General features: G+C 36.1%; 2 protein-coding genes and 1 pseudogene across 2 annotated transcripts; 1 reads left to right on the forward strand and 2 right to left on the reverse strand.

Annotated features, from left to right (window-relative positions):
- Positions 1 to 59: 59 nt before the first annotated feature.
- Positions 60 to 3,294, forward strand: LOC132184586 (WD repeat protein). The gene is made up of 2 exons (XM_059598274.2): positions 60 to 472; positions 2,844 to 3,294. The coding sequence occupies exons 1-2, from the start codon at positions 101 to 103 to the stop codon at positions 3,054 to 3,056; spliced, it is 585 nt and encodes a 194-aa protein (XP_059454257.1). The 5' UTR covers positions 60 to 100; the 3' UTR covers positions 3,057 to 3,294.
- Positions 3,295 to 4,312: 1,018 nt separating this feature from the next.
- LOC132184009 (putative laccase-9) lies at positions 4,313 to 7,886 on the reverse strand (annotated as a pseudogene).
- A 1,711-nt stretch (positions 7,887 to 9,597) lies between these two features.
- Positions 9,598 to 26,216, reverse strand: CSTF77 (Tetratricopeptide repeat (TPR)-like superfamily protein). The gene is made up of 22 exons (XM_059597486.2): positions 25,850 to 26,216; positions 25,672 to 25,734; positions 23,856 to 23,965; positions 22,492 to 22,592; positions 21,083 to 21,144; positions 20,812 to 20,952; positions 20,533 to 20,661; positions 19,967 to 20,013; positions 19,466 to 19,529; positions 17,592 to 17,712; positions 17,276 to 17,334; positions 17,127 to 17,195; positions 16,270 to 16,410; positions 15,490 to 15,554; positions 15,248 to 15,344; positions 14,819 to 14,878; positions 13,564 to 13,716; positions 12,177 to 12,243; positions 11,974 to 12,075; positions 10,971 to 11,144; positions 10,378 to 10,599; positions 9,598 to 10,016 (listed from the first exon to the last, which is right to left on the reverse strand). Exons 1-22 carry the CDS (start codon positions 25,919 to 25,921, stop codon positions 9,832 to 9,834), a joined length of 2,304 nt encoding a protein of 767 aa, XP_059453469.2. The 5' UTR covers positions 25,922 to 26,216; the 3' UTR covers positions 9,598 to 9,831.
- Positions 26,217 to 26,415: the final 199 nt, after the last annotated feature.

The following is a 26,415-nucleotide window of genomic DNA, read 5'->3' on the forward strand; positions in this document are numbered from 1 at the left end:
TTTAAAAGTCGATAGCATAGAAATAAATTAACGATAAAACGTATAATGAAACACAAAGCTATAATTTAAATTAAACCAACGACTAGCCGACCCGAGCCAAATGGAGAAGACAGAGAACGAGACCGAAATATTCCGAGAAATCGAGGAAACGGGCTCGGGCCTGGATGGTTCTCCTCCAAGCACGGATCCGATCGTGAACTCGAAGACCGTGAAGACGAAGGTGCCGGAAGTAGAGGTCCACCTGTTCCGGGGGGGCAAGGGTCCGATCGACGTGTTCAAGGCGGGACTGGGTGGGTGGGAGCAGGACCAGCTCGAGGTCCGAGACATCCTCGACAAATACGGGTTCAAGTCGCTCTACGCGTTCAATTCCGGGGCGGGGCGTGGCCTCGCGATCCGGTTCAACCCGAGGAACGGACGGTCTGTGTTGACTTACAAGGACGGAGCCGTGGTTTACATCGATGGGGAGCCCAAGGTACTTTTGGAGAAATTGAAGTTTTTATCTTGTGTGTTTTTGCGATATATTTCTGCTTTGTTGCTGAGAAAAATGCAATAAAGGAAATTGAATCATAATTTGTTTGTTCAATTAAAACCAAAATTAACTCCACTAAAGCATGAATAAACCCCATGTATTCTTTTTACTGTAACCATGTATTCTTTTTAGTTCCACTATAATTAGGGCAGTAAATGAACAGAGCTCAAAAACTTGACTCAAGTTCGGTTGGTTTATTAAATGAACCAAACTTGTATAATATCATATAACTTCATTTTCATTATTTTTTATAGCATTATTTTAACTTTGTAGAACATCTTAAATAGTTACAAAGATAAATTGAATTCTCTTTTCCTAATGTAATAGATATAGATTGAATTATTGTGATTGTAGATCTTGATATAGATATCTGTGTTATCAAGACATCTGTGTGTTAATGTGTAGATGAGTGCATTTATGTGTATGTGTATATATATATATATATATATGAGATTTGATTGTTTAAGATTTGAATTCATTTATCTAATCAACTCAAATGATAAAACGTTAACAATAATAATTGGTGTTCTTTCTTTTCTCTCTTTGACTTAAACATCTACAGAGGAGATGCAATATTGCGTGATAGTTTTGACAATTGGGTTTAGGCGGATATTTCTATGAACGATATTCATATCATTTTTCCATCTTATCTCCAATCATTTGGGACATGAGAAGTCAAAAAACCAGTTTGGAAGTGCTCTCTATTCAGTTCTGGGAGTGAAGACCATATTGCCCAGTCATACCCTCTCTAATTTTGGATGTCGTGTGTTTTCAAGAAAGTAAAAATTGCTAATACTGATTCTTTTCCTTGCATCATTAAGGCCACAAACATTCCAGTTGAGAATTTTCAGATTCATAGTGGGATGGGAGCCTTGCTACCTTATCGAGAAGAAAAGTGGGGTTTAAGATGGGATTATTACTCTTGCCACGTTTCAGATTCAAGGGTTCCTCTTGGAGTCGTAGTTCACTGAACTTGACAAGTTAAGTTATTCCCTAACACCCTTAGCCTGCTCCCTGACACTTTTTTGAGAGAACCCGATTTCCAGCAACATCCTAAAGCTGGAATCAATAGCAGCAAACAAATTTGAAGCCTCCTGATCAAATCTTTCGTATGAAACCACCAAGAATTTTTCTATCCCGTACATTTTTCTATTGAATCAATATGAGTCCTTACCATGTACCAAATGGGAGGATGATGCATTTAGAGAATCGATCACGGGGGCTACTAGAACCTCTTTGCAAAAGAGGGAAGCCACAGAGACTGGACAAGCGAGCATAGGAGTTGCTACAATATTCGCCACCAACGAAGTAAAATCCTCCTTACCAGTCTTGAACTAAGATCCTTGGGAAACCACCAACACATACATCCTGTCAGAGCCACTGGAGAATCCACTCGAGAGGTCATAAGAAGGTAGAGTCTTAGAGTCGGCTACCGGGCTAGGGTATGGGCAAGGAGAGAATGGGAGGGTGTGGCGGAGGTAACAAACCTAGATGCCTTGCTGGGAGAAGAGACCCAGCCACGGGCTAGCGGTTAGCCTTGCTTGTCGAGTTGGTATGCCACTCTATCGTCGATCTGGAAGTCGGTTCTGCCAGCCCACCGCTTCCTTGCAAAATGAAGTGCGTCAGAGTGGAGATCATTGTCGATCGACTGGCGATCTGAGAGAGCCCTTCACCCGATAATGAAATTTGACCCGAAAGCCTCATATCGAGCCACACCCCAGTCAATCCTTGTCGTGAGTTTCTTTTTCTTCAATATTGTGCGATGGTTTTGACAATTGGGTTTAGGCAGATATTTCTATGAAGGATATTCACATAATTTTTCCACCTTATCTCCATTCTTTTGGGACATGAAAAGTCCAAAAATCAGTTTGGAAGTGCTCTCTATTCAGTTCTGGGAGTGGAGACCATATTACCCAGTCATACTCTCTCTAATTTTGGATGATAGTATCAGCTTTTTGTCCTCCATATTATTATGTGCAGTTTTCTAATTTGTGGGGTGTCTGATTCTGCTTGCACAAGACGATTTTCAAATTCATTTCATTGTACCAAGAATGTTCTGAGAGCTTAATGGTGTGTGCCATAACTTTTACTCTGATAATATTAAATTATCTGAGGTTTCCATATGGTCACCAATTTTCTTAGATAATTAAGAACTTTTCTTTGTTCCCCTTTTAATTTCCAATGCTTGTTAGGTCAACTTGTGCCTGATATCAAATTATTCCAACTTGACCGACCCTTAAAAATAGATGTTGGAAATAAAGATCTTGTTTTAGCCGATTATGATTTTTCTTATTTTATTAATCTCTGATTGCAGGATTCCTTGATCAAACCCGTAACCAAGATCTTGTTTGGGGTAGCAGTTATAACCATTTTGCTGACATTGATTTTGAAGGAAACTCCAGCGTGGGTCGAGAAATTTAACATTTTTGGTGGGAGCTTCCCTCCATGGATCCTTGCTTGCGTGGTCATCGTTTTCACTCGCATGCGGAAAAGAACAAAGGACTTGTTGAAAAAGTATGGTTGGTGAAAGAAAAAAACAAACAAACAAAATTTTTCGTCTTTAGAGCTCACGAGTTTTTCAGTTCTCTAGCTCCAAGTTTTGTCTAAATCAAATTTTCTTCATAATCATCCTTACATTCACATTCAGCAGTAGAACATGTTGGATGGTATTTTCTTTCTGGTAGATGATTTTGGTGTTTTTCCACAATAAAACTGTAATGAATTTGTGAATTATGTCAATGCAATTCAGGCTGTGGAATGGTTTATATGATGTGTGGAATTTGCTCATTCAGATGCATCTTATAACTGAAAATGCTGGAACATGGTTTATATGTTGGATTTATATGATATGTGGTTTGCTATGGACAGTGAACACCATGGGTGTCTTCAATTTCTCAATCAATCTAGTAGATCATTTTTAGGAGGCCCGATGGCCATAGATCAAAGTTACAAATTTTGTTAGGTTTCAGCTGGAACCATCGGGATTTTCCATTCCAATAATCAAACCAAAACATTATAGCGTAATGTTGTTTAGTAGACAGTTATACAATTGTTATGTTACTTAGATGATATAGAAAATCAACCTTTAGGTCAACGCTAGTAAAAAAATAAAAATAAAAAAAAATCAATAGTTGATTTTCACTACAACATCAACACTTAAACCAGGATATTTATGCCCTCCAATAATAAATTGACACATCAACATGTTAACACTAACCCTAACTTAGACGATAACACAACATCCTTACATGTCTTCAACAAATCGACTCATCTACAAAATCCCCCTTCAAAAAATGGAATTCCACCGCCCTCTCCTCCGTCACCGCGTTCACTGCTGCTCCAAACACTTGTGAGTCCTTAACCTTTCCTTTTCTCTAGAGTGTAGCATATATAGTTTAGGGATTTCATTTTCATTCACACCATTCTTCTTGTATTTCGAAAATAGAGATTAGAATGTGGGTGAGAGTAAGAATTGGGACAAAAAAGAAAGAGAAGTTCGTGAGGTTGAGGGAAACTGAGAGAACAGAAGAAAAATGGAATCATGATTTTCTTTTTCTTATCAGAAAACATAGCCAACGAATAGAAAAGTTTGCAGTTTCGCTTTTATATATGAGAAAAGTTTAAACTGATCATATCATTTTTCCGCTTTTGATTAGATAAGTACAGTAATCAAATCAATGTAAATTGATTACCATGAAATCTAATTACAATCAAATCTGATTATAATAAATTACAACAAATCTTGAAATCAAATCCCTTAATATACTCTAACAAGCGCATCGATCATACGTCCGATTTGTTTACTTTCCCATCAATAACATGAAAGCGATCATGCAATAGCGGCTTAAATCTACAAGGAGGTAAGTTGGCGGGGCGGTCACGAATGGTGGTGGTAGCAGTGGGGCCATTCTTCACTATGAAAACAGTGTCCATACATAAGCCATACCCCTGCCAATAAATCATTTGTATTAGTCTTTACACTATTTCATGTGATATAAATGTGAAATCCCTTCTCCTATATATATATTAAGCATACCGGGATTATCAGCTCTAATTCTTATGGCCGCCCATCCATCTTTAGGGACTATAATAGTGTTAGCTTGAGGTGGATCAACCAAGTTATAAGATGGAGGGTCGGTCACGTTGTTGAAATTTCCCACACCCGTTCCAACCAAATATAATCCGAATCCATGCAAATGGATTGGGTGATCTTCTGATCCACTGAAAACATCAGTCCCTTGGAAAACTATTTCCACCGATGCATTGTAGTCCAACACCTTCACCTTTGTCCCTTGTCTCGTATGTGTATAGTTTGTTGTCCTTAAATTGTCGGATGTAAAATTAAAAAATGCCGGAGGCTTGTCTGGGAAATCTGATTCGTAAATCTTACTCAAGTTCCTGCATATATATAACAATTTATTATTATATATAGTCGTGAATGCAAACACATTCAAAGTAAAGCTTAAACTGATAGAAATAAGTAAATTTAATCACTTAATCACGTTGAATATTTAATTTAAATTGGGTGAATTGATAGAGTCAATAGATTCCAGACATTGACTCTGATACCATATTAAATCACAATTTATCACAAAAGTTTAAGCTGATATAAGAAGATGTAAATTTAATCACTTAATCAACAGGAAAATTTTTACTTAAGACCCCTGAACTACCACGCATTTTGAGAAGACCCTCCAAATTTCCAAAACTCTCAATTTCCATCTCCTTAAACTTTCAATTTGATGCAATGTACCCCCTCCGTCAGATTTTCAACGTTAAAAGTGATAAAATGACCTTTATACCCTTTTTTTTATTTTATAAAATTTCAAATTTACCTTAACTTCAAATTAATCTTTTTTAAAAAGAAAGGAAAATCAAAGGGTAATTTTATTTTTTAGTAATTTCTGTTATGGGTTAACGGCTAAATCTAACGGAGTGGTCAATTGAATCAAATTAAAAGTTTATGGAGTTAAATTAAGAGTTTAAAATTTAGGGTCTTTTCAAAACACATGGTAGTTTAGGGGTCTAAAATAAAAAATTTCATAATCATCAATACAAGAGCAAATTTTTTTTTTTTTTTACATATTCGCACAAGAAGGAGAGGGGGGATTTGAACTAGTGACATCCGCTTCATTAGGCGTGGTCTTAGCCGATTGAGCTACCTCTTAGGGACAATACAAGAGCAAATTAATTACCTGTAGTAAGCTTGTAGAATATCAATGGAGGGGTTCACGAACCTCATGTTGTTCAAGCTTGCAAGCAGCCGGTTGCCGTCGGGTCCGGCACACGTGTCATTTGCGCAGGGATTCATGTTCATGGAAAGCGTTAAAAAACATTCTAGAATCGATTTCACGCGACACGTCTACAGGGTGATCTTGGTTCGCCAAGCTCCTCAGGCCACCCGTGAACGTGCGCGAAGCTGAGACATCATTGTAATGCGGGAGGTTTACCGGATAGGAAGGCGTCGACGGTAAAGTGTAGTTGCCGGAGTACTGCCAAATCACCGTGGCGATGCTGTCGTCGAAATCATATAGTGCCCCGTCATAGAAAGGGCTGATGAGCATGTAATATTGGGTGGGAGATTGGTTTGCTGTGACAAGGACGTCCATTGTCTGTCCCGGAGCTCTGATAACGTAACCTGTAGTAAAGGGTTTCACATACGCTGCATCCCAACCGACGACTGTGAGATTGTGTTCGGAGATTGCGAAGAAGAAGTCTCTGTTCATTGCAGCATTTACTAGGCGTAGAAGAAAGGTCTTGCCCTGGTCAACCACCATATGGTATGTCGATTCTGCGTGCTCATGAGTTTGAACAACACATAATATTTAATTGAAATGAGAGTTGAATGATGGAGATTTGAGAGATTGTTCGAACTCATGACTTTTTTTTCTGATACCATGTTAAATTACTATTTATAACAAAACCTTAAGTTGATAGAAAATAATAGACTTAAATTATTTAAATTAAAGAAATGTTGCTCAGCATTCTCAAGTATCCATCTCCTATAACATTATTGTCTATGTAGCACATTTACATCCACTTGAGAAAACGATTGGAGATTGACACTTGAGATTGTTGAGTATGTACATAACATTTTTAAAAAAAATTATATTCTAAAAGAGCGTCGCGTTAATTTGTAAGAAAATAACCATAAAAGTTATATTAGCCCAGATATTTTCCTTATAGAGGTCGATAAATATCAGTAAAAAGTAGTGTTTTCGAGATCTTGGAAAGGAGAACTATATATAGATGTGGAAATTAACACAAAGCAATTGAGGAACCCAATATGGTGGACTGGACTTTAATTAATTTTTGTAATATTGCTAGCTTGTTGTGTACATACATATATACATACATATATAAATATACCTTTTGAGCATGGCTTGTAATCTTCTGGTTGACCATTGATAGTGAAAGCATCTGAAAGCGGTGTTGCTCCACCAGTTTTCATGGCATTATATATTAAAGACATCACATCTCCTTTATACCATGATCCTGCAAGGACAACAGAAACCGAAGAATACAAATTTAAATGAAACCCTACCCATTAATTACCATCACATTGACATGGTGGTGGTATAAGATTTGAAGAAAAAGACAATATATAAGTTTGCGTACCAAAAACAATAACTTCTTCTTCACTAGGTTTGGGAAATGGATAAGCTGTTCCAGTAGCGGGCAAAATGACAATGGCGCCATGGACTGACGCACGAGTCCAATCGCTATGGGCGTGCCACCACAGGGTTCCCTCCTCCGTCGAGAATATGATTTCGTAAGTGAAGTTTGTTCCAGGACTGATCGGGCACTGTGTGATAAACTCTGGACCATCTGACCATGGATTTCTTGGTTGCTTTACTCCATGCCTAGTCGCATCCCCACAAACTCGTGCATGAATTCTCCGAGGAATATATATATATAGAGAGAGAGAGAGAGAAAGACTTGAGAGAAAGAGAAGAGAGATATATATATAGTAAGTACGTACCAGTGAATGGTGAGACCATAGTTTCCATGATTATGGACATTAACATATACAGTATCGCCTTTGTGGATGCGAATCACCGGCCCTGGAAAACTGCCATTAACGGTTAATTACATGCTCTTGCTGCCACACAGCCTTGTAAAGTTTGTCTCTTTCACCTACGTACAAGTTACAACCAACCAAAAATATACTCACAAACATGCAGCATGCATGCAATAATGAACAGGATAGGCTGGCTAGGGTTCAAAGTAATATACTTACAACAAAGTCATAGAAATGGACATTGCCCTGATCAGCCTGAGCCATGCATAAGAGCGTCCGACCAAGGGCCACTAACAAAGCAATAATGTAATATATATTATTTTCCATTGTTCTCATGGACGTACACCCAAAGGAAGACTGACAAATACTCAGTCTCTTGTTTCATCTCTTCACCATTCCTGTGAGAGCTATTTATGGAAGCTAGCTAGCTAGAGATATATATGCCATCATAAACATGTTATATTTATAGCCATGACCATTTGGTGGCCGAGTCCTTGTTAATTACCTAGCTAGAAGTCGACCCAAAGAATCTCAGAAAATTAGCTGGTTACAGTCTTCTATCTCGTTACAGTTAACCGACAGCACTAAAATCAAAAGAAAAATTACTGCAAGGATAAGATTTGTTTGTCGGTTTCTAATATTGCATTCACACAGAGGGTAAGATATGTTTCACTCGTTTGAGGTAATTAAGGCAAAAACACTTCAATCCTATATAATAATTTCACACGATACAACAAAATTCGAGGATGATTTATAGTTTAGGAAAACGAAATGGGAATATATATATATATGCAACTCCGTGGAGTATAAGGCGGTCTGGTTTACTCGAATCGACGCCTGGAGTTTGGAATGATCTCATAGAAAAATAATTTTCGATTCACAAAGCTTACCAAAAATAAATAAATAAAAGAAGTCTCCAAGGAAGGAAGCCACGTAAAAAATTTCAACCTCATGCCTTTGAAAAAAGTGTCATTGACCAGTTTAATATATATTATTCAACTTCTTAACAAATGTAATACAATAATATTCCAGGTACGTGGTGTTAATTTCGTAGCCAATTCTAAGCGACCATATGTTATTATATATTATGACCACTATATATGATCTCAAACGATCGATTATTGTATCATTTGTTAAGAAGTAGAAGGCTAGCTACTGACAATGCTTTGAAAATCACATTCTAGCTACTTCGTAACTTCGACATCTTGGAAGTGTACGTTGAGCAGATATCACGACATAACCTGACCGGCACGGACACCAGCATTAATGCTATCAATCCCAGATAAAGATTCTATGCTAGGGTAAGTGGCAGGTCTAGTCCAAATTGATGATTTAGAATAAGTGCAGACCCATTTTGAAATTAAAAAAAAAAAAAAAAAAAGTCCTATGTTTTCTTCTTCTTCCAAAGGACCACTACCCAAGTTGGCCTGAGGTGATTTCCTACCCCTAGACCGGCCAAAGGGTGGCCAGCCACCTCTTTGGGAAATGGGGCAACTCCAGTCTTCTTCTTTTTTCTTTGTAAAATTTTATTTTATTTTTTTTTATGGGAAAAAATTAATGTAAATTCAGTCATTGTGATTTACCTGATTTGCAATTAACTCATTGTAGTATCAAAATGAATTCAAAGGTCTCTAAGGTATGCCAAAAAAATAATTTAGTCCCTATAGTCAAATTACATTCACTAACTTAACAGATTCTAATAACGTAAAACATTAGAGTCAATAAAATTGTGATACTTGTCCTATTTAAGTCAATATCATACTAACGAAATTTGTTAAATTAGTAAAAATTTGATTGTAAAGACTAAATTATATTTTTGGCATACATCATGGATTGACTTAGAATTTTCAATCTATGGACAAAAGTGGGATGGCTTGAATTTTCAATCTATGGATTGAAAATCTCTCTCTCTGTCTCTCTCTCTCATCGGTTGGAATTTAGACAAAACAAACTACAGACAACGATAATCCCATCTCCAAGTTCATGATTCACTCTTTAATAATAGAAAGTGAATGCAAATTAAAGTATAGGCACAACCAAGGCTTGGTAGACTAAACACTAGTGTATTTCTTTTCAATATCTTTCCTTGTCAAAGAAATTTGTCTCAACATAATTATTCAATTCACTATATTTAAAACATGCGAGTAAGAAGGAAAAATTAGCTTACTTTAGTAAATACAAAAATAACTTTGCATAAGCTTAAGAAAGAAAAGAGATATATGAAAAAAAAAAAAAAAAAAAAAAAAAAAAGGAAGAAAAAAAAAAGGGGGGGGAAAAAACATTAGCCAGTGCTACCAGATAAATCTCCAGAAAGAGCACTTCCATATGAAGCAGATCCTGTTTGTGAAGTGGCACCCCTAGCTTTTGAAACAGTACTTACTCGAGCTTTCTGGATCTGTCGTATCCTGAAAGCATCTCTTGGTAGTGGCTGGCTTTGGACGGTGGCAGTTTCATCATCTTCTTGCCCTATAAATGTTCACAAGGCAGCATTAGTAAAATGTTTTCCATATTTAGGCACTCAACTCAATTATGTTCACATTTTTCTTATACTCATCAGATTGCTTTTAACCCATCAGATATCTGTGAATAGATATCTTCAAATATTATTATTATTTTTTTGATAAGTAGATATCTTCAAATATTATTCACAAGCATCACATTGATCTCCCACCCATTCTGAATCACATGTCCTTTGAAGATGTTTCAGTAGTAGTATTTGCAAGAATCAAAATTTAATCTCTAAAACATGCAACAAATGCTTTTCAAAAGGGTCGTCACTCAGACACGTAAGATGTTCTTAAATGAGTATAATAAGATCAGCACGTACTGTCTAGATCTTTCCTTTTCCCAGATTGTCTGTCCCTGGTTGGTTTGAAAGATGAAGCACTCGGGATGGGATGGGCCTTGCTTGAACCAGAGAGGTCACTTGTACTAGGAGCAGGACCTCCTGACAGTTGCATTGGGTAAGTCCCTGATTTGCCAGTCTGCCCTGCTGGTATATCACTCTGCAAGCAAATTGATAATACAACATCCACATCTGGTGTTGGACCTGAAATTCCCAAAGAAAGCAAACCTCATTCAGCAGCAGTGCAAGTGATTAGTAGCCATGAATCGATTATACACCTTCATTGCCATCAGTTAAATCCAATAACTCAACAAAAACAATAAGAAGCTTGAAAGATCCAGATAAACTCAATAAGTATTAAAAAAAAAAAAGACACTAGACTTTTTACACTGCTTCCCAAGAACTGCAAAGCAAGCATTAATTATAACATGTTACCGCTTACAACCATGAATCTAGACTACTTCTTTACCCATTCAATATAAAGATTCATTAGCAGTGGTTCCTCTTATTGGCTGAAACATGCAATTGAGATTGGTATTATTACATAAATGAGGAATGGAAGTTAAGAAGATTACCCTCAACAGCAGGCAAGCTTGCTAAAAATGCTACCAATGCAGGTGGTGTTGCTTTCAGTAATTCATCAAACGCATTGGTTGTTCCATCACCCACTATTGCAACAGTTGGATTTGATATGTTGCTAAATGCAGCAGAAACTCCAGATGCTGTAGCACTTGGAAGAATTTCCATCCCTACAGTCAAATAAGTCAAGCCATTAAGTAGTAAATCTACATACTGCAATAATATGAAATATACACAGTAAAAGCATGATCATGCTGAAAACGTAATTTTCAATTCACACAATGCATTCCTTGCAAGTGATTAAATGGCTAAGTCAAATCTTTTTCTCCATTTCCATTTTATTTTGAAAAAAAAAAAAAAACACACACACACACAAATCTGAGGTGCTGAGAACACCTTGAAAATATCATTTACCTTCTCTAAAAGCGCTTTCAAGGACTAATTTTTTATCAATGAATAAAAATACTAATTTTGTAAGTACTTTATTACCATTTACCTTCTCTCTCTCACAAATAATTCTGCCTTGCATCTTGAAATGTTTTCTTTGATTAGGTCAAAGGCGTGCACTTGTGCTTTGCACTTTGCACCTAGGCCCCATGAGGCTTTTATACTCAATTGTACCCAAAGCGCTTAAAAACAGTGTTATTGATTAAATTTAAGCCATTTAATACTGATGTATTTCTATAACATAAAATAAAACAGTAATGAAATCCATTAGAATATGATAGGTTTAAACTTCGGAGTCAAAAATCATGCTAGTATATTTATATATGAAAATATCCTAGTTCAATCCATATTTGACCTCTACATACTTAATAGTTTCTCAGTTATGTAACACGGTTTCAAGCAAACTTATCAGGACAAAATATTGTATGACTCACTGGCACTTTGTTATCATACAGTAGTGTTCCATTGCCGAATGATAGTAGGGTAAACTGCTAATAAATAAGTTGATAGAAGTAAAAAATAACTGAATAATCAGGGAAAAGATTTGCATACCAGATTTTTGCCTTGGGTCATAAATCATCATCTTAGAAGTATCAGGATAAACAACCTTTGCAGACACGGTTGAATTGCTTATCAAGCCTGTAGAAACCTTATCTGCACGAAGGGTGCAGTGAACCAAGGTGATAACCAAAGAGTATCAATAAATCGGTCATAAGAATAAAAATGATAACAGTACATAAACACGATAACAGCACCTGTAGAGCCAGGGCCATTAGGCAGAGCCAACTTCTCCTCTTTCTTGTTGATATTTTTAACAAACCACTGAAAAAGTGAAACCAGAAGGTGGAATTGGAATCAATATACACAACTTTTTTTTTTGTAAGTAGAATCAATACACAAACATATATAAATTAAAAAATACTTGCAGTAACTCTACACAGTTCAAAATTTTTTTTTTTTTTTTTTTTTTTTTTTGCGCCTTAATGGCGAATGTATCACCCTCAAGATTAAATACGTTACTATCGCATGAACAATAATTGCAGCTTTAACATAACGTCATCAGACACTGAAGAGGCTATCTAACTATTTATAGGCAATATCTTCGAGTAGCAGAGTGACTACTGATTTCAGCGCACACTTTGTTTCTGGTTACTGTAATGCTGGTACTTAATAGTCCAATTGTCATACAGCACGAACAACAGTACTTACAGTATAAATGGCCTTCTAGCCTACTGTTACTTCTCTCCAACTTCAACTTCAACTTCAAAGGGGAGGTCTAGAGTTCCATTCAGTGTGGGTAGAGTCATACGGGATTAATAGGATCAACAGTTCTTCTATCATTTGTTAAATTAAAATATATATATATATATATAAAGTTCGTTTGGTAAAACTTTTTAGATGGTATTTTTTACTTTTTGGTTGTGATGTGACATAAAGATAAAGTAGTTTTAAGTGTTTTATGTGTTGAGTTGTTTGTTAATGCTTTTGCTTTCTTGTTAAAAAGTAAAAAGCTGTCCTAAAAGATATCGCCAAATGAGCCCCACGAGCCCCAAGGCACTTACAGCAGCCCATAGATACTGTATGCATGCGGGTGACAAAATAATATTATAACTGTGGTTGCAAGTTGCAACTTGTGCTACATAAACAAGCACAAGCATCTGGTCTGGTGCAAGGTTGCCCAGGTGTCACATATGTTATCCCTAGCTCTATGGAACAAAGACACAGCTGAAGGGTGAACTGTTCAGTGATTCTTCCTTTCAGCCCAAGAAAACAGAAAGAGACAATGGTAAATTGGTAGCTCTAAATTGAGTGCTTCACCATCTTTTTTTTTTCCTCAACATATATACACATATCCATCCCCAGGGCACCTCACTTTCAAATATACTACATTAAATAAAGTGCAAAGTGGGAGAACCCTTCTTCTTTTTTTTTTGGGGGGGGGGGGGGGGGGGGGCACAGACCATGTAGTCTTTAATAGTCTTTAAAATCTTGTACTCTTATCAATCTAATATAGCTTTCACTTTATCAAGTTCAGAATAAATAATAAACACGATATCTGAAGATGATAGGATCAATTGATAATAAAAGATATTATTATTGCAATTAATCATATGAACAACAAAATATTCAAACTGAATGTACCTCTTGCCGTGCCAAATGATCCAAATCCTTAGAAGAGCAAGGCCAAAGATCCATAAAACTATAACGTGATACAACATCTTGCAATGATCCCTCTAATGCTGATACTCCCTCTTCCCCTGTTCTAGAAAGAGCTTCTTTTCTTCTCTGTTCAACCTATGTGAGGTTTAACAAGTCCCCAAAATTTTTTAGTCAATTAGATTCTCAGGTGTTCAACAAGCTAAGCAATATATCTAAAGAGTTACTCAAACATTGACATGGGCACTCTAGTGCCTTCAACCGTTAGAAGTTTACAAAGCATTAAAATCACATAAAAATAATCAATCCTTGAACATTATTTAGAGACGTATGCACACACACACACACACCAAAAAAAAAAAAAACTCAAGTATAAAAACAATTATTTCTGTGGCATATGATAACTTTGTAGTGGTTAGGGCACTATCACACAATCTCGCCTATTGAGCATGTACGCCAGAGTGAAAGAAACTACGACACATAATGCAAACAACACAAATGAGAAGCCAAAGTTTTCAAAATAAAAAACCACGTTAAATTAAAATAAAAAAGCTTCTAAAGAAATATCATCACTTACAATCACTGGCAAAGAAAAATGCTTTTTGTTGCTTTTTGGTTATAAATCAAAACTATTCTATATACTTTCTATATAGAGAATATATATTTTCACGTTTGTGGCTGTATGATATGATTACTAGAAATACTTTTAACAATATTATCCTGCAATGATGCTGTCAAATCTGATTTCTGCAATATGTGTAATGATTTCTGCAATATGTTATAAAATGAAACTCTATGAAGTCAACGTTCCAACAGAATATTCTGCCCAGAAGAATATACTTTATTCTAGGTAATCAGGAAAGTAACAAAACCAAAACACATGAATATCCATGCCAATTAGACAGCACTGCACAGCACAGAATTTGAGACTAGAAACTGTTCCCATTCCTCTACTTAAGCAACAGAAAACTGAAAAGAAGTGAGTGCCTGCAAATTAAGAAATGGTATAGCATCTTCCACATCTAACAATGTATAACTAACCCACAAAGAAACATGTTCTTTAATAATTTCTACAGATTATAGAGCAAAGCAACTTGACATGGTTTGTTATGTTAAAAAGAAAAGGCTACATATAAGTTGAGAAACTCTCAATTCAGATGAATTGAAAGAGTATAATGCATAGAAAAAGGAGAAAGAATATTCATATTCATGAAAATGTAATTGAAAGCAAATTACCTACCTTCAACATGCTAGCCAGATCTCCATAAGTTTGCTCAAAATGGGTGAACCGTTTCCAGACCTGCAAATGAAGTTAAATCAGAACCACATAAAATCTCCCAACAAAGCAATAACAACATTAGATATGAACAAGACGATACCCTTTTTTCCTAAGCAAATCAGGGGAAAGGGAATGAGGAAGATTACAACAAATAAAAACACATAAAAAGGGATGAGCAGCCTAACAATAATCCTCAATACAACCAGAACAGTGCTGGATTTTTAAATGCATGAAGAACTAAAAGGCTCACGTCATAAGCCGTACCTCTTAAGAGGCTCTTAGAGGAAAATAATAAACTAGCTTTGTTAAATGATAAATCACCAGAAACCGAAATAAAATAACATACGTATGAACATGTGTGTGTGTGTGTGTGTGTGTGTTGGGTTCTACCTCAACAGATTCTTCTGGTGGCAGTGAACTCAATGCCCGCTCAAATAAGGCACGGATATTTCTATCATCATTCAAGCGCGTCAAAAAGTCTGCATATCTGTGAGATTAAGGACAATAATAAATTATATTTAGAAGCTAATTACCAATAAGACAAGATGATGCAAGTGCCGTAATGTCTCCCACATGTACATCATCAAAGCACAGTAAGATGCATAATTTCTGATTTAGATAGATGAACTCACTCAAGAATGTATACAGGTTCATGCATAAACCGTTTCAATCCCACTTCAAAAACTTTATGTGCAACCTGCATGATGTGGAAAATAGGATGAGTTGCAGGTTTATTTTATTAGAATATAAATTAAATGATTAAATTCATCACTTTCTATAAGCTTAAGCTTTTGGGATGAGTGGTGATGTAACATGGTATTAGAGTAGAGGTCCTGAGTTTGAACTTTGTCTCTGTTAGTCACCTCACATTTCAATTAAATATTCCAAATGTCGGCCCTCACCTATTAAGGGAGAGTTTAAGCCCATACATGAGGAAGAGTGTTATAATATAAATTAATGATTAAATTCATTCATTTTTATAAGCTTTAAGCTTTTGAAATGAGTGGTGATTTAACATGTTTGTAATCAAACATAGTATAGCAAACCATAAAAAGTAGTAAATCAACATTAATTAATTGCTGAATTGTCCATGCTTGGAGAATGCTTAGATAGGCAATAAATATAGGTGCAACCCAATAAACGAAGAAAGGGAGGTGGGGCAAAGGGCAGAGGATCTTTTTCACCGCCATATTACAGCAAGAAGACAACTTCAATTATGATAATATAAATTACAAGTTCTGATGATCAGTAAGTAGAAAAGTTTCATTTTTTCAATTATATAATTAATATTAATAATGACAAATAAGGCAGTAGTTTTGTAGAATACATAAGCCCACAACCAATATGGATACCATTATAGGCAGAGTCCTGAGCTAAACATGAAAATTTAACGGAAAAGAAATAAGGAAGACCTCTCGATCCTTGTCAAGACAAAAGGCCATCATTGCATAAGCCACATAAACATGGTACGTGCAGTTTGGGGATTTTCGAGCATCTAAAAAGTGATTGCGAGCTGCTTCAACACCCTCAGTCCTTCTTAGAAAGCGAATAAACTGCAGCACGAAAAACAAAAGTGACATCTGAGAAATTTTATGGACAGGCTGTGAATTGCATGCTATCAAATTTCCAATTTCAGCCAAACAAAAATCTGGGGGGGGAAAAGCCAAAATCGAAGATGTCTATGACATTAATACTTTATGCCAAGCAACTAAGAATTGAAGAGGAAAAAAATTAATGCAGCAAGGCCAGTTCAAATGAAATTCTTTATCATGTCTTTTTAGTTCTAGACTTTTGGAGTCCCATTAGAACCTTGATTGTCCAACTATTTTCCCCCTAGATTTTCTAACTTGTTTTACTTCTAAAGTTGTCATAGATCCTTCCTTTTCAAAAGCATCTTCCTATCCCTCCTTTGGGGTTGTCTTTCTTTCATCATAATTTCTTTTTCTTTTTTTCCTAGGCTCTTTCATCATAATTTCAATTTCTATACATGTATGCCAAAAGGCTTGGCTTTGGACTGACCCTGATGTGCAGGCCTAGGCTCTGAACCTTAAAGAGTTCGTACTTGGAAGTTTTCACTTCTCTTGTAGCAGCATGCAGACTCACTGCATGATTTCAGAATTAAAGATGATGAGGCTTGCAAAGATTTCTTTTCAGTCTTAACCTCCTTCATTGAGACACACAAGACAGTCATGTCCATCTCTCATGACCACTGTCAACCATACTACGTACTCTGAAGAAAAGGTCAACCAAACAATTCAAAGTTACTTACTTGTATATGCGAAAGTGTTGTTGCGTTAACACCATCCCCTAACAGGCTCTCATATATTTTCTTTGCAGACTGCAACAAAGCAGAAGTAAAGTTCAAAGACCAAGAACCAAGGAATAGAGCATGTGGAAAAGATGGCAGACTCTCTGTACCTGAATTTCTCCACGAGATTCCTCCACCTCCGCATATGCATACCTTAGCATTTCTGAGTCTGATCATAAATAGTAAGGAAGAAAAGCAAATGAAAAATAATATTTTAACAAGGGGTAAAAGAAAGCATGAAATACTGAGGCCATGCCCAATAGAAAGTATAGGCAAAAAAATGCTCTAATACCGAAATTTACATCAAAATAATAGAAACCTATATGCTACGAGTCAAGCGATATACAGCATAATAAGCAGAGAAGTAAGCACTAAAGAGTAACTATAAACCTTAGTGAAAAGACACAAGAACAAGAAGCAAATTACCAGGAAGAGCCTTCAAAGCTCGCTGAAATACTTTGACTGCAGCATCTACCGAACCACTTTTTGCATGCCATGTAGCATAGTCATACCATATATCAGGATAATGGTACATATACATCAGACACTGAATACCAGCACAATGCAATGAGCATATAACAATACTGAAACTAAAGCCAAAGTGTATCTGAAACTGGGAAGACACTTGGATTTGTGGCAAGAATAAGATTGTAAACAACACATCTGAATATGATCAAACCAAAACCAGTCATTTTAAAGGAAACAACTAAGAATTTCCTTTTGGATCTCGTGAAAATCAAGAGAAAGTAATGTAATCAGACACTATCAGCCTTATGAATGGTCCAACCATAGATTACATCTCATTGATGGCTCTCATAGATCTAGGACGATTTTGAAAGTTTGATTTGGCAAGCAGCTAGCATCTTTGGGAAGCAAGCAGATAAATAGGTTTTAGAATATTTTTTATCTGGTGAGGTGATATACTAGTTACAATTGTATTACTTTTTTTGTCCTTTTGAGTCATAGTTGGGTTTTTATGTGGTGAAAGTTTGACTTGGATCTTTGTACTGTTTCTTCACAATTTCTATGTCATTACGAACTCTTCCTGATCAGAAAGAAAATAAGGATCCTCAGGTACGTCAGAACATAAAGAAAAATTGTGAAATTGCTTATGGAATTAGGTACTATCATAGACATTTTTTACAATTTTCTTTTCCATTTACTTTTCTAAAATCCAACAACAAGGTATAGTAATCTATACATGCATTTATTTATGTATAAATACAAACTCTCTCTCTCTCTCTCTTCCCCACAAACTTGTTAATATCCTCTCCAATGATACAAATACCAACAAAAAAAACTAACAATTTTAAAAATATATATATTAAAAAATACTTAAAATTAAAATAAAAATAAAAACTAAAAATTAATAAATAAAAAACCGAGGTTTCTAGGTGTGGCTTAGCCACCCCAAGACCATGGCCACAGAATCCCCACCCCCACCAAAATGGACAAACCCAGATTCATAATCCTAGCCTCAAAAGCCGAATCCATAGCCAAAGACTCCAACCTCACAGTCCTCCAGCTCCTCCACACACTAGTCCCCTCCGCCTGCCCATCTCCCCCCACCACGTCGGTGTCGTGGGGCTCGGCTACTCCGACTGTGTCTTCCTCGGCGTCAACCTCAAGCTCCCCAGCCTCTCCATCCACCATTCAGTCCACACTCAGCAGTTTCTCCTCACCAATCTCTCCTTCAATGCCGAGCCCCACCTCCACTATCTCACTGTCTTCTCCACCCCTTGCAGCCACTGCCGCCAATTTCTCTGGGAGGTCTGTGATGCCCACAACATTAATCTCTGGACCCAACTCAAACTCCAACCAATTTACACCCTTGTCCAACTTTCTTTCCCACCCATTTGGACCCCATGGTCTTGGGGTGGTTCGGCCACTCCCCTGGAACCTCCTTTTTCTTATTCTTTTTTTTTTAAAAAAAAAAAAATCGAATGACGGATCACACCTTATCAGATATCTCATTGATTCATTGTCTTGGGATAAAAATTTTAATGTAAATGAAAGCTTTTAAATTGAGAAGAAAACTAAAGTTACAAAGATCCAGAGCATCGAAAAATTACTCTCAGTAATTATAGCAACTGGGGATGAACAAAAGGTTACAATTGACTCAGGCGTGCAACAAATAAAATAGGTATGTTTACAAGCCTAAAGAAGTTCTGGCAATCTAGGAAAATTCAGAAGATTTGAACATGCAAGGTAGGTAGATTTCCCACAAATAAAAACTAAAAAGAATTCAATACTTAGATTATAGAGGAGACACTTTATACCAAACTATATTTTTCCACTACCTGTTCATATGTGAATGTAATTCGCTTGTTGGAGGATGCACTGTCTATCCTTTGTGGGTTTCCTCTGAAATGCAACATGTAATTAGATCAATTACAAATTTTTGTTCAGTGTAGTTTGGTAGCATTAAAAACCTTGCCGCATATGGGAACTTTGTCACATTATTTCCAATATATAAAACTTCTATGAGCTTTGGCTCAACTGGAACTTCCACCCCAATATAATGGGCTGGAGGGTGAGGTTGTGGGTTCAAAACCTGTTGAATGCATGTGTAACTTGCAACAACAAAAAATATAAAAACCTTTTGTGCATAAATTTCTTTTATTTGTAAATTTGAACCCTCCTCACCAGTTAAACCAAAGGGCAAGTGAAATAGATCTTCCAATATACAATATAGAGAAGTATACGTGAATATCTCCAAAAATAATAGTATGAAATTGCATCTGAGGCAAATATAAATGCATGCTGCCAAAACAAAAGGACACCATGGCCCCACTTCTTACGTCTCGAAAGCTAACAACCGTTTCCATGCCATCCATTGCATTTCTTCCTGTAAGAACTCAACGAATTAGAATTCCATAACAAATATGACTGAAAACATAAGATGTTACAAGGAAAAACTTTTAATCTGCAAATGAGATGCAGATCTTATAATGCCTTCAATTCCATTCACACCCAACAGTGTGCTATTTATTCCCATAACCTTTTTTCTTTTTTTTTTTCCTATTCCCATAACCAATTTATGCAGGCAAGTCGGCCTCTACTTAAAAGCATATAGAAATCTTGCCATAGAATATCGAGGCCAATCCTCGCAGCATTTTTTCTTAGACAACCAACTTGCATTAAAAATTCAGCCAAAATTACTTATCAAAAAAAAATCAGCCAAAATCGAGCACCAGGAAGCTAAGTGGAAGAAAAGAAATGTTTGGTCACAAGTTGCTTGCTTATTTTCAAAATCAATGGCCATACACGCACCTTTATTGCTTGTTTAAATAACACGTACCAACTACCACTACAACCACCTGTGGGTCAATAATTACGAAGTGCCGCACAAGAAGCAGAAACTTGCCTTGTAAGAGCCCGATGGTGGTACGGCAAGCATATTCCAATCAATTTCATCAACATATTTCTTCCGCTCTCTGTAGACAGCCCTGGCACTGTTGTATTTCGGTTGATACTCTGATAACAGTCCTTTTGCCTGCATAAAACCATACCATTATATGCCACTTTCTATAAATATATTCCTCTAAATTGAACAATATGCATGCAAAACATATACATTTATATACATCTACATTTAAGAGCAACCAGTACAGATTACAATTACAATCCAGAACCAAAAATTTACCAGTTGACGGCTAACAGAATTTTCAAAGTTCTCATAGTCCTTCCAAAGTTGTTCAATGTGATGAGTAGGATTAAGAATAGCTTTTTGGTATACTTTCCTAACAGCAGTCATCCTTTGTGACTCTTCCTGAGTGTTTTGAGCCTGCATGATCATCTCACATTTAAAATGGAAAATGAAAACAACAAGAAGTGAATGGTATTACTGCTTTATGCCATTCAACCCATGGTGCAATCATGACATACAGAAAAGAAAAAGGGAGAATTCAACAAACCGGCAATGACTTTAAGAAGGTGATGTATTCCATCCAGACAGGCCCAGATGCTATGTCTGCTCCTGTATGCACATGCATCGAATATATGCACAATCAGATCACTCCAAGTCAGTGATTTAGTTTAGAGTAGATCAATCAATCTTAAATATGTACACCTACTTGAACAAGAAGTAATCCTTTTTTTTTTTTCTTTTTTGCGATTAGATGAGAAGTAACCAGTATGGTTGATTCACTTTATAAATCACTCGCTACCTTCTGCAGATTGGATATTCCACCTGCATGTAGCTCGTCAATCCCTCTCCCCTCCCCCTAGCAGGTCTTTCATGATTACAATTATAACTATGTAAACGCATAAGAGAGAGATAGAAACATCATTCTACTCCATCTTCTAGTGTAAAGGTTTCTTATTTGTCTTTTGATGGCTTTTTCCCTTTAAAAAACAACCTATTGTGACTCAACATTTGTCCTGTATCCTTTTGGAAAAGAATACATCACCTCATCTCAGTCTCAGTGTTTTGGATCCTGACTGAACTATTTCCTAAGTGATGGTTAGTGATTTGTTGATCATTTCATACCCTTCCATAATTTTCTCTAACTATATACAGAAGCCTTTTATACACAAAATTTTGCACATTAAGTCCAGCTTGATAGACATCATGCACCCCAACAATCTCATGAACTATGCAATTTGACTATCAAAACATTGATTGAATCCCTTTTCCCCCATGTTTATTTGAACAATTTTGCACAGCTTAAGTTCTAAAAAATCCCTAAATGTTGAATCCAGAGAATTCACTGACCAATATCCCTAGGTTAACTCTGCAACATGAGTGAGAAGCATAATTGCTCTCATGGATTCATTGGATAGCAACAGAACACTTGGCCTAAAGTCTACACCTGGCCTAAAGTATATTCTCATGTATTAGCAACAGAACACGCCATTTATAATCTTAAACAGAGCTTTTTCCTTGATGTAATGCAATTCTAAAACTTAACACAACACTTATATTTTTTATAAGTAATCGAGATGTCATTAAAAGCATAAACGCGCTCAATGTACACAGGCAGTATAAAAGAGAAGCCACCTAACACAACACCTATCTAAAGCTTACCAATGATATGCAATCTAAACAAGTATAAGAGAGTAATCAGCTCTGATTTATAAAATAAAAAAATCATCACTAGAAGACAATCATTCTCCTCAAAAAAAACAACCATCATATTCACACTCCGCAAAAGCATGCAAGCTTCCCAACATTGATTTTAAAATTTTAAAACGCTTAGTTTAGCTAGAGAAAACTTTAACACCATTGGTAAAAGAACAAAAAGTGTTGTAATTTTAAGAAAATAAATAAAATCTTCGAACGGAATGCTATCACAACATCCTGAGGGCTTAAGAGAGAACACACCAACATAGCTGAGCATAAAATCAAAAGCTTTTCTAGTCTCTTCTTGACCCTCTACCCCCTTCTTCTCATTGACCTTTCTGATGAAACGAATGTAGCACCGCCTACAAAACCGAAAAGTAATAAAAGGAAATCCTTCAAACTGGAACCAGGAGAAGAAAAAAAAGGGGAGGGGGCGGGGGGGGGGGGGGGGGGGGGGGCGCAGAGACAGAGGGACAAAAAAAATTTATTTTTTGCATTAATAAGGAACAAATAAAAATTTATCGTAATAAGAACAAAGATAAACCATATATAACAGGTCACAAGCTTTAATCAAAAGAATAATGAAGCACATCAAATCACTATCTTATTAAAAACAGAACGACTAAGAGAATTCTTTTTGGATTAAACAGATGATATAAGATTATGAGCCTCTAAAACTCAACCAGTCAAATAATATTCTTCTCATATAAACAAGAAAATCAATTGAATCTTTATGCTTGAATAAATTCATGTTGTATATTGGTAAAAAAAACGATTCATTCATTTGAAGAAGCTGTCTTCACAAGGTTGTAAAGGCATTTACAGGATAGGGTCAGTCTGCAAACTATTCTTACTTTCAGACAGCATCAATTCATGTCACCAATACAAAACATATGATATTTGACTATAGTAATTATCTTTGTCATGCCTGAAGACGCAGATACGGGCAAAACATGAAATGATGTTCTTTTAAAAGGTATGGATTAAATCATTGCTTGACTTATTTCAGGCTTAGTCCTGTATTTTACACATATATCTTTTTGATGCATGATAACTCACATAAATCTTGATCCATTAATCCTCTTAATAGCTCTCAACATAAAACTCAAAGTCAGGAATCATGATTGATAAAGGAAACCTGAAGTAGAATTGATTTGTGGAAGTAAGATCAAAGCAGAACTAAGTATAGATTCAAATGATTATCAATTTCTAACATATATATGTAGGGGGAAAAGTGGTGCATTATAGTTTCCTTCTTGCGAAATTATAACAATTAAAATTAGAAATCAGTTGATGACACTTCAATGACAGGAAAAGTATAAACAAAAACATAGCGATATGGCATGTCAGCAGCAGATAGGAGTTCCCAACTTGCGGAAGAAATTGATAAAGAGAGCATCAATCACTCAAGTCTATGAAATTTGAGGCTTCCAACAGACAATTTCTGAAAGAAAAAAAAAAAAAAAGCATAATAATATTCATATAAGATTCATAATTAACCAATACAGAGCTGAAAATCATAATCCACCTTGCTATAATACATACAGAAAAATTCAAACCAATTTAATATCAAGCGAGTACAATTCATCAACCAATGCCATTTGAATGTAATATAGGTGACATACCAGAGAGGTATTTGAAGACAGTTTAATAAACAACGGCTAAATATCTGTTTGGTAGCATCATCATTACTAACAGCCATGTGTGCCTCAACATACTGCTTCCAATATTTTGCCTGGAGAACAAGGGGAGTAACTTCAGCAACCATACCACCACACTTCCCTAACTAGTAATAAAGATCCTTTTCCAATGGAAGACAACCAAAATTAACACACGTAAAATTAGTGATCAGGTTGCAGGCCTTGGTGCACAAGATTCAACAAATTATAGATCTGACATTTAATTGCAAAATACAGCATGGCATATCTACCACTAGATGTGCTCTTCATGATAAGAGCTCAATAGCCTACATGATAATCGTGCGGTAATGTCATCTATAAGTACAGGTTTACAATGACTTGGGATAAAGTAGCCATACCTACACAAAGAAATATTTACAACTTATCCTCTCAAAAAACAATACCAGCACTTTTAACCATGTTGATCCTGGGACTGAAGTGGCTCTAAGTTGAGAGTGAGACTCAATTTTATCCTGCCTCAAATAATGGCATAATAAACGCTAAATATGACGACCAAAAAGTCCAAATAATATCCTCCAGACTATGGGATGCTAAGAATCGGAAAGGCACCAAGATAATAATTCATCTATTTCCATAGAAGTATGAAGAGCAACATTTCCCACAGCCTACATGATAGGTTGTTTAAATTGCACTACTAATAATAAACCTATTAGGCATTCCTCTTTTTGGCAAACTGATCATGCCAAGTAGGCTTATTATCAAGAAATAGAGATATTCCAAGTGTAACACTCCGGTCCCATATTGGGAAGATGAGTAGCCCACATAAAGTGGGTGGTTTATGAAGACACTCATTGATGTTAAGTCCCGCATTATTTACTTATTAGGTAAAACTAGACTTTATAAGTGATCTTAAGAAAGTTTCAAATTGACTAGTTCTTTTGGAGTGATAGCACAGATGTAATTAACGAGTTTTCCTATATCGTTACAAATGATATTAGAGCCACCTAGTAATGTCATGTGGTATTGTTAGCACCACATGACATAACCTAACCTTAACGAGGACATTAGGGGTTTAAGGGAGGGAGCTTGTAATAACCTAGTCCCATATTGCGAAAATGAGTAACCTACATAGAGTGGGTGATTTATAAAGATATTCATGGATGTTAAGTCACACATTGCTTACTTACTATGTGAAATTGAGCTTTATAAGTAATTTTAGGGAAGTTTCAAATTGACTAGTCATTTTGGAGTAACAGCAGATATAGCTAATGCTTTTTCCTAGGTCGTTACACCAAGCATTCTCTACCCCAGAGTTATGTGGATCAGACTATATAAATGAGCTCACCACGACCCTCGTATACCACACGAGAACTACTACTTTTAACTGAAACACATATGAATGACTATCACCTCGTACTCAGTAACTCAGACATTTTGGCTATCAGGCATAGCATTTGGGAAACTAAATGAGATCTTCAATTGAGAATCAGGATATTTCGATCAAAGTAGATTGTTAGAATATATATATACTAACAGAGATAATTTCTTTCCAGCAAAATCATAGCTGAAATACTACGAAGATATCAAAACAAGACAGAAAAATGATGCCATACACCATATATGCTGTAACATAACCAAGTGAAACTCCCCAGAACATACAAAGTTAATTTGGACTAAACTAATTAATTAACGACAAATCCGAGACAATTATAGGTAAGCTCTAAAGAGAAAGACAAACAAACATAATATAGGATTGAAGTGAGACAATTATACAGACATAAAGGCTGTTAGGTGAACTCACAGCTGTTGGAAACAGTGCCAGAAGTTGCTCGTATACCGGCACAGCCTCCGTAATAGGCAAACGCTAAAGAGAGAGACAAAAACGCATACAAATTTGTAAATTCAATAGCCCGCATCAAACAACAAAAGGGAAATTAGTATTCAATAAAGTAACCAAATTAGTGGTATCAGTATGACACCTGCGCCTCGTTGGCTAGAATGTCTGCGGCTTCAACGTTGTATTTATCTTCCGCGGCTTTATCGTCACCCATTGTTTTATCCTAATAATACCAGACACGGAGAGGAAGAATTCAAAATTGAAGAAACAACGAAAGGTCACCGTCTTCTCGATTATAAAGCCCCTTCTTATGACGGCGCGTAAGATGAAAACGCGTCAGAGGAGGACGTGTTCACGTTTGCCTTCCGACAGCGACCGATGCCGATGGATGTGTGGATTAAACATGTGCTGATTACTCCGTCAGTTTGTTATGAGCGGGCTTCTACCGTTGAGGCTCGTACCGACAAGCTTAGGAAAGAGTTGTCGTTTAATCGGAAGTCTAAAGAAATTTTCAGCAACTCACTCTAAAAGAATGGAAGCAGGAATTAAAACTCTTATATTTAGGTGACAGTAGCTTTTAAATTTATTTATTTAATGATAATTTTTAAAATTATATCACTTTTGAGATAAAAATGAAAAAAAAAAAAAAGAAGTCATATTTTTAATATTATCTTTAATATTTTATCAAATATAAATAAATTTTCAAAT

Source organism: Corylus avellana, chromosome 7, assembly GCF_965113065.1.
Source record: "Corylus avellana chromosome 7, dhCorAvel1.hap1.2, whole genome shotgun sequence".
NCBI classification, from domain to species: Eukaryota; Viridiplantae; Streptophyta; class Magnoliopsida; order Fagales; family Betulaceae; genus Corylus; species Corylus avellana.